The sequence below is a fragment of the Genypterus blacodes genome, unplaced genomic scaffold (genome assembly GCF_046128005.1).
Source record: "Genypterus blacodes isolate CSIRO-AG114 ecotype Tasmania unplaced genomic scaffold, CSIRO-AGI_Gbla_v1 ptg000022l_1, whole genome shotgun sequence".
Taxonomy (NCBI): domain Eukaryota; kingdom Metazoa; phylum Chordata; class Actinopteri; order Ophidiiformes; family Ophidiidae; genus Genypterus; species Genypterus blacodes.
The window spans coordinates 6,638,445-6,647,363 of record NW_027466835.1 but is presented as its reverse complement, the minus strand read 5'-3'; the positions used below and the strand labels follow the sequence as shown (position 1 = coordinate 6,647,363).

The 8,919-nt window shown below is 45.6% G+C and overlaps 1 protein-coding gene across 1 annotated transcript; it reads right to left on the bottom strand.

Moving 5' to 3' along the window:
- Positions 1 to 3,585: 3,585 nt before the first annotated feature.
- Positions 3,586 to 7,618, bottom strand: gfap (glial fibrillary acidic protein). The gene is made up of 9 exons (XM_076143152.1): positions 7,104 to 7,618; positions 5,668 to 5,728; positions 5,195 to 5,290; positions 4,939 to 5,100; positions 4,630 to 4,755; positions 4,263 to 4,483; positions 4,130 to 4,173; positions 3,785 to 3,867; positions 3,586 to 3,627 (listed from the first exon to the last, which is right to left on the bottom strand). The coding sequence occupies exons 1-9, from the start codon at positions 7,616 to 7,618 to the stop codon at positions 3,586 to 3,588; spliced, it is 1,350 nt and encodes a 449-aa protein (XP_075999267.1).
- Between the last annotated feature and the right edge of the window lie 1,301 nt (positions 7,619 to 8,919).

Below are 8,919 nucleotides of genomic sequence, written 5' to 3'. Positions count from 1 at the left end.
AGAGAGAGAGACTTTGTATTTAAATCAATTAAATTGAATAAGGAATTCCATCTCTGCTCTCCTGACTATATAAAGAGAAGAAACATTTTCACCAAGCAGCCTCAGTCACAGTTAACACAGCTGTGCAGAGGTGGGAGCATGTCACAGTGTCAAGTGTTTGAAAGTAAAGTCTGGTCTCAAACTGTACCTTTTGGAATTTCTTATTAATTTGCTGCACCTGTGTGATCCCCCCCCCCCATATTCCAACAAGGATGTGATTGGTCAATTGACATCACCTGACATGGAAACATTCTCTAAAACATTCTCAGTTCAGTGCAAATTCAATTGTATCAGTTCATTCGTTCTGTTGGTTTATTGTGTATCTCACAATTTTGAATTTATTTCAATATATCACTGCTGCCACTTGCGAGATTGGTGCAGCCACTTCCAAGCAGTGAGTAAGAGCAGCAGGTGTATGAGCATGTGTTCACCCACACACAAGGCTCAGAGTGTTCAGAGATGAGAGAGTGAACGGGACACGGGGGCTCAGGCAGGCTCAGGCGGGACGAGGTGGTTGCTTCTGTGTTTTGTCTCAATGGGCTCGATGAAACGACGGCTAAAATTAACCAAGAAGCACGCATGCCTTCCTGTGACCCTTTAGTGTGAGAGCCAAGCAGGACAGGCATGTGCACCAAAGAGGGCAGCAGACAAAGAGCCCGAATGACAAGAAGACAAACGTGTGTGTGTGTGTCTGTGTCTGCGTGTGTCTGTGTGTCTGTGTGTGTGAGCAGCAGCTATCGCGTACTATAAACCTCCTACTGATTGTTTTCAGTATGAAAGAACTGAATAATTGAGCGAAAATATAATCAATTATCAATATTGTGAGTTTCAGACTAAAGTGTAAACAGAATTGTCTGCACTACCTCAAGCTTGTTTATTCCCCAGAAATCTCGTTGTTTTCTGTGCAGGGCCAATTTCCGAGCAGTGTTTTCTCGATGTGTACATGTCAGCTGGCTGCTCACCCAGCGCAGACGGATAAAGAGCTTAAAAGTGTTCATCTCCACAAACTTGCCCCCCACCTTTCACCTCTTCCCGTCTCTGTGGAAAAGGGGCTGATGGGAAAGAGATTCCGAGGGAGACGTCAGGGCCAAACGCTGATCGCCTGAGGGTTTTATCTGCCTGAATTCCTGCAGCTGGGGGCCACCTTCAGCGCCGGCCTGAGACCCTCCATTCCTCTGATAAGAGTCGGGCAAAACAGATACATACTGTACTCCACACACACACGCCGTTACCGAGGCGCACATGAACGTCCCACACATCACCTCATGAAAACAAAGGGGATGTGATGAGAGGGGGCATGTTCTTATATTGGGTTCAATATGTGGAAGGATCAAGAATCTTTGTGACAAAATTTGTGGCAACTCAGGAAAATATTATCTAAAAGGAAAAAAAGGAAAATTTCATTTATAAAGCATTTGTAAATATGATGCATTCATGAGCGGGTAGAAAAGTACGTTTGGGAGCTGCAGTGCAAAATTGAACAATGTCAGAGACTCTGTGTTGAAGTTCGCTTTAGAGTGGTTGCGTAATCTTTCTCTCCTACGAGAACAATGATGGAGATTGACATTTTGGGACCCAGGGCCTTCGTTAACTTGAGGTCAAGTGTTTGACAATCCAGCGCAGGTGTTTATCTGTGCCTCTGCTAAAACTATTTTTAGAGGCTATTACTTCTCTCCCTGGATATACAGTAACACTCATAATGGGGCGCGATATTGCAGAAGGTGAACCCATCTGCTCACGTCTAAAACCTGGCTGCCACTTCTGATGAACAAGTTGGTGCCCTGCAATCAGCCATCGCACACTGTCATACATTAGAATGTGTGTTAGGAAAGAGTCTTGAGGCATCGTTACTAATAAACAAAAGGTTTTTATTGGTGTTAACATAAAATCAGAACGCAGATCATAGGTCATACTAGGGTTAAAGTCACATGTTCTCACAACAAAGCAGGCCTCAACTGTGTCACAACTCCTATCTAAGCCTGCCATTCAGAGAGCAAACCAAACTGAAGCAAGGAGGGAAGCAGGTGGGAACATGAAAACCACAGCGTGTCCTTGGCGACGCAGCAGCAGCAGCAGCAGCACTCTCATTAGCGGCAGGGTCCGTCAGCGGGGTTTCCATCAAGGCTGGGAGAGGGCGGGGGGGGGTAGGATTACAGCGTCTGAGCCCGGACAGCCGTCAATCAAGACCAACCGCTTTCTGCTAGAGTGTCGCTGTTATCTCCACAACACCCTCCTCTGTCTCTGTGTCTCTCTGCGCTATCAGCCCAACACTCCTGGAATTGGCCGGCGGGGTTGCGATGCGAGAGGTTGATGGATCAACAAGTCGGGAGGGCAAAGGTCAACGTCAGCTTCCCAGCACTCGCCCTCGACCAACTTCTGTGTCCCTGTCACCTCTGCTACTTTACAAGGTCGCGCCCAGACACACGTCCATAGTACAAAAGATGATGCAGTATTTTCACGTCGCTGCCAGAAGAGATGAGAGGCCAGCAGCCGAGCGTGGAGGAGACGGTGACGGAGGCGGACAGTAACTAGAACCACTTACTGAGCAGAACTATGGGAAGTTTGGCTACAGCTACAAGTTAGATTGCAGAGTAAAACATTCAATTCAACACGAGAACACACGATTATTGATGTTGTCAGGTCAAAAACCTCTTATCTCAGCAAGATACAATTTCACATTAGAGTTAAGAAAAAAAAGGTCAATTCTTCAAATGATATAAAGAGGATTTGTGTTCAAATCCTGTTTGTCTATTTACAGTAAATACGAAATGTGGAGCTAAAAGGTTCAATTTTGGAGACTTTTTTTTCCTGTGACCTGAAAATATGACAATTCCCTAAAATGGACCCTTGCATCTCCATTTTTTCAACATTTTAATCCAAACTTCCAGAAATGGAGATGCAAGGTTGGACTCACTCCTTTTTAAAAGAATATTACTAAATTTGGGAGAATTTCAGTACGCAGTTTGTGTAATTCAGTATTTCGTCTTTTACTTAAGCAGATAATTTGACAACTTCCTCCACTGGACAAAGGTAAGAGTTAAAACAAATAAAAAATAGCACCACACGAAGGTAAAAACCAGCATAGAACCACCGCTCACTCTGCTACATGACCTACCATCACATACACCCATCAGCTTTCCCGTATGAATCCCGTCCTAGTACAGTTCAAACCTCATCTACCTCCTGTACTTCCCGCAACACATTTCACGTACGCCACATCCACACACACACGCGTCAGACTCCACCCCGTCACACATATGAGCCAAACACCGTCGCTACATTTCAAGGCCTCTTCTATGGCACCTAACCTGAAACAATGCTAACAATCTGTCACACAAAGTTAATGTAAAAACGGGTTACCACAATTTTTCAAACACTACTTTCCCACATACCAGCTACAGAAAACATGGAATATTTGATGGTTTTGTATGGTGTTGTTGGATAGTTTGGCCTGTTGGTGATGATGAAGAAGATGAAGAGAAGGTAAAAGAAGCTTTGGGGTGTTGCAGAGTAGAAGTTCGGCCAGTCGTGTGCCATGCGTGGACTTTAAGGGAGATCTTTGTGCTCGGTGGTCGACTCTTTAATGATCTGGAAAGAGAAGACAAGAAAGAGTTAAAACAGAGAGCCAGGTCTCTGAGACAGTGTGGTACATCGCCCTCCAGAGGGGATTACTGGGATGTACAGCCAGTATGTATGTGTGTGTGTTTGTGTGTGTGTCTGTGTGTGTTTCTATTGTTTTGTTTACCTCCCCATCTCTGGTCTCCACAGTTCTAACCAGAATGCTTCTCTTCACATGAGGCTCTGGGATTTTAGACTCCAAATTGGTTTCTGAGGGACAACAAGAGGGAGCAGGAACATTCAGAGGCATCCATCTGTACCTGCTATGTATGAAGCAATTAATAGCACACACACTTAAGTCAACTTTGATGTTCTTTGTTGGGTCTGAGCACAAGAACCTAAATATAACAAATGTGGGACTTCTAATAACTGATAGATGATGGAAGTTATATGAGAACTGTATTTCAGTCTTCAGGATGAGGGAATGTTCACACTGCTTATCAACACATATGTTAGAAAATGTGTAACTGACCTCTGAACTGCAGGTTGGCGAAGCTCTGGACTGGAATGGTGATCCTGGAGGACAATCAACAATAATGACTGATAGCTGATTGTTTACATTTAATCACACTGAGCTCCGTCCAGCCTGATACACTACAGCTCACCTGCTCTCCTCCCCCTCCAGCAGCTTCCTGTAGGTGGCGATCTCGATGTCCAGGGCCAGCTTGACGTTGAGGAGGTCCTGGTACTCCTGCAGGTGTCTGGCCATTTCCTCCTTCAGCGCATGGATCTCCTCCTCCAGGCGGCACACCGTATCCTGGTAACCGGCCGACTCCATAGCCAAGCGGTCCTCCATCTCCCGGAGCTGCCGTTCCAGAGACTCATTCTGAAGGACACACACACTCAGTCAATAAATACTGCTACTACTACTATCACTAATTTGACCACATGACCACATTCAAATAAAAAGCCAATAGTGGTCCAACATATCGTCACTAATCCCCCCGATCTGTGGTGGTTTGCTGGACTCACAGTCCCACGCAGAGCCTCCAGGTCACAGGTCATCACTTGGAGCTGACGCCTGTAGTCATTGGCCTCCTGCTTGGCCTGACGCAGAGCTTCTGCGTTCCGATTGGCTGCATCCGTCAAATCAACAAACTGTGACCACACACAAACAAGCAGGCAGGTTGTATGAATGTGCACTGGGCTTCCTCATGTGTCATATGTTGCATTCCATCTGCGTAGCAATGATTAAATAATTTTTTTTTTAATACATCCAATGTATCGCTTTACTTTTCAGGACTTAAACGCCACATTGAAGGCACATGTGTTTTTTTTCACCTTGGATCGGTACCACTCCTCTGTCTCCTGCATGTTGGATGCGGCCATGGTGTCATACTGGACCCTGATGTCTCTCAAGGCAGTGGTCAGGTCTGGTTTGGACACGTCCATGTCTACGTGAACTTGCTGGGCCATAATCTGATCCTGCAACTCACGCAGCTCCTGAGAGGAGGAGAGGGAAGGAGTCACAGAAAGGGCGGGGGGGTTAAAGATCAACCTCCATCTCCATCAACTTTCCTGATTTTGTGCCTCTCACCTCGTCGTGAATCTTCTTCAGGAAGTTTATCTCATCCTGCAGGGCATCGATCTTCCTTTCCAGCTGCACCCGACTCAGAGATGCTTCATCCACATCCTACGCAAAGATCGAGAAACACTGGAACATGAGTGTGTGCTGTGTTGAAAGGAGACTCATTGCACTGATTTCCATGTCCTTAGTCTGGACAAATACACATTGATTCCTTTATATACTCTCCTGTTGCAGCACCACTGTGCACACTGAGTGACAATGGGTAATTTTTTCAAGTACTGCCTCTTTAAAATGCCCCTCCTGCTGCATCAGGCCTGGAACATGGACTGTGGAAACATGGATACTGGCCAAACACTCACTCACTAGCCTGTGTGTGTGTGTGAGAGCGGGTAAATCCAAAATGTCTTACACATTTATATAAACAATAAAAGAAAATAACCCTAAACTTAATAAGAAAGTGAGGCATATGTCCGGATCATTACCTGTCTGAATGCATTCAGATTGTTCTCATTTTCTTGACGAAGGCCGATCTCATCCTGCAATCTGATGAAGACACAAGAAGCACACAGGTGATCACTAAATATCAATCAAAGAGAGCCTACGTAACCAATTTATAGCTTAGTTATCTGGCCAACCACATCCATGCCTCTATGCTATAACATCGGATAGATAGGTATATTTTTTTTATTCTTTATTGCTTTATGATGATGATATGCAAAAAAAGCGCACACAACTAACTGCCTACTTCCTGTCTGCTCCTCTATGGGTCATCATGGCTCAGAGAGAACACTTCTGATTCAATGAAAGGAGACGTTCCTGTATCATAGGAGGCAAACTGTGGTGCTATGAAAACATATTTGTAGAGTTTGTGTGGTGTTTTCACGGCGAGCTACAGTGCTGCGCTGCACGCTGCAGGGGGAAGCTGGGCTCAGCTGGGCTCATCTGGGCTCATCTGAATGGACGGCTTACGCATCATTACACATTCAGCCCCATCGAGCAGCCAGAGGCCTTTCCCACGGGATGGAGTTCACGCACACACAAAGGGAGCCACGTTCACAGTGCAGAGTCAAATGCAGACACATGCACACACGCATACACACCACCCTGCAATCCATCTGCCACACACACATACACACACGCAGACGTAGGAACACACACATCTGTATGGCTTCATGCTGTGTTAGCTGAAGGGAGCAAAAGCAATCACAAATTTGTGACCTTTGACCCTCTTAGCCACAACCATCGCTATGCGCTTCGTGGGCTTTGAGGGGACCAGGAGCTGTGTGGTAATCACCGTGTAGCCAGTCTGGAACTTTTCCACCCTCAGTATGTTCAATCACCGTGATTTTCCAAAAGAAAAATGATTATTAGGTCATTATCAAGCCCATTTTGAATGCATGTATGAATTTGCAACAGTCTAGCAAATGCGGCTTGAGCAGAAACAGGCAACAAGACAACATCTGCCTCCCTCTCTGCTCTTTGTGGAGGGCTGACATTGTGCACTGCTCATTCCTCCACACTCATTCAATGGCGATTGGGGGTTTAGTGCCACTCAGTCAATCGGGGACAGACAAACGTGCATAAATGCATTTGTAATCAAGGAAGAGAAGAAAAGAAGAGACGAGAAACCACAAATCTGATAGTAAACAATTGAAAATGGGTTCATATTCATTGATAATATATAATATTTACATAACAAAACACATTTGCAATATTTGTTATTTTAATCAAAATGTTTGTGTTTATCTGTATAATATAAGCAGATATTGTTAAATCAAATTTGATATCATCAAAAAGTGAGCAGAATAGGGAATTGAAAGATCAAGCCTGTGAGAAAGAAGCTGAAGATAGAGTGATGCTTCTTCACCATCCCACCATGAACCACCCGTGGGAGTCCCACCCGTCTTCCTCCTCCTACCTCTGCTTGAGGGTGGTCAGATCTGAAGCCAGGTTGTCCCTCTCTATCTCCAGCCTTGCTTTGCCAGAGGTGAGGCCGTCCACCTGCTTGCGGAGCTCCCTCAGCTCCTCATGGTAGATTTCTCCCAGGTGGCTGGGCTCCTTCCCTTTCAGCTGGTTCAGCTCTGCCACCAGCACCTTATTCTGCTGCTCCAGTAAGCGAACCTTCTCTATGTAGCTGGCAAAGCGGTCATTCAGGCCCATCATCTCCACCTTCTCGTTGGTGCGCGTCTCCTTGTACTGGGCCTTCATCAGGGTGTCTGCTGAGAAGTCCAGGCGGTCCACGGGGCTCCCGAAAAGCAGGGCTGTGGAGCCCAGGGAGAGGCGAGACCCCGGGCTGGAGTGGCTGAAGTGGCGAGGGGTGCCATGCCAGGAGAGACGGCTGGAGGAAAGGCTGCTGACTCTGGGCCCTGAACTGCTGGAGCCCTGTGGGCCGAAACGCTTTCTGTAAGAGGACTGGACTCTCTGAGTATCCATGATGAGCAGTGAAGCTGGTCTAGGGCACAAACTGAGCTTTTATACAGGCAGGCAGCAAACCCAAGTGTAAAGCTGGGAGGCCACAGGGTGGAGCAGAGCGGAGGGAGGGTGGCAGGCAGTGAATGGGACAAAAAGGGAGAGCGAAGGGGCGGCTTACACCACACTCAAAAAGCTGGGAGCCAGGGATTGTCTGTGCTCGTCCACTCAACTCCAAATGTCTCCTGGCCTGCTTGCTGGTCTCACTCTCTCCTTCTTTCTCCCTTGCCCCTGACTCACTCTCCCTCTCCCTCTCCCTCTCTTGCACACACAGTCTCCCCCTTTTGTGTTTCTTTCTGTTTCAAAGGAATTTGTGTGACAGGCTCTGGTCACCAATTCAACCTGACCACACATGCTCCCTCACAAGAACAGAAAGTGAGCCGGACGGAACAAAGGGCAGCGAGCTGGGTGAAAGAGAGATCCGTCCTCGCCCGTACAGGAGAAGGCAACCACGACGGATTGAGAGATGAAGCAGATAAATAAAAGTAAAATAAATTATAACGTGTTAAGTCCATTGATGTCACTCCAAAACATGCAAAATGTTGCACTAAGCTCGCAGAATTTAATGGAATTACATTACCGGGTCCCCTATGAAGGAAAACAACTATGTGTGTGTCTCTGCTCTCTGGATTTCAGTCACACGATTACATAACAAAGGAAACAGAGAGGATCAGCTGCGATGCCTCCACACCTCCCAGCAATAAGTCACTACACACACTGGCTCTAATGGCCACAATTCATCATGAAATCAGATAACCACTAAACTACTAAACTTCTGTATTGGAGTAACTGCTTTATTCTGTTGTTGCCCTTTTGTTTTGGCCCAATTAAATCCCTCTCTCTCTTAAGTGGACATTCAAGCTTTTAGAGACTTTCTCTATTACTCTGTCACTCAATTAACTGGGTTTAAGCAGTTCAAACAGTACTTCTAAACAACAGTAAACAAACAGTAATTTTCGAGGACAGAATATAATAAAAGTAGTGGCAAAGTTTTGATTATTTTGAATGGTGTCACCTGTTGCCTCTGTCAAATTGTATAATTCAAACAATGTACTTGATGCTTGTCATAAAACACACTTTATGATTCAGTTTCTTGTCACAATAGGATTTTAGTTTCACCATAAAATAAGAAGCTGGGAAACTAATTACACTAAATAGAAGGTAAATTGGCAAAAATGTTTACATATTTGCCTTTTGAGCAGCATTCTGTGCACAAATATTAATTATTAACCCTAGTTTTCTTTTTTACTAGATACACTGACACT

Bases quoted from the DNA above. Each gene is read 5' to 3' on its own strand.
- gfap (XM_076143152.1), bottom strand. From the start codon at position 7,618: ATGGATACTCAGAGAGTCCAGTCCTCTTACAGAAAGCGTTTCGGCCCA. The intron at 5,101-5,194 runs GTGAGAGGCACA...TCCTCCTCTCAG, and splicing joins TGAAGAAGATTCACGACGAG to GAGCTGCGTGAGTTGCAGGA. The intron at 3,868-4,129 runs GTCAGTTACACA...GTTGTCCCTCAG, and splicing joins CGCCAACCTGCAGTTCAGAG to AAACCAATTTGGAGTCTAAA.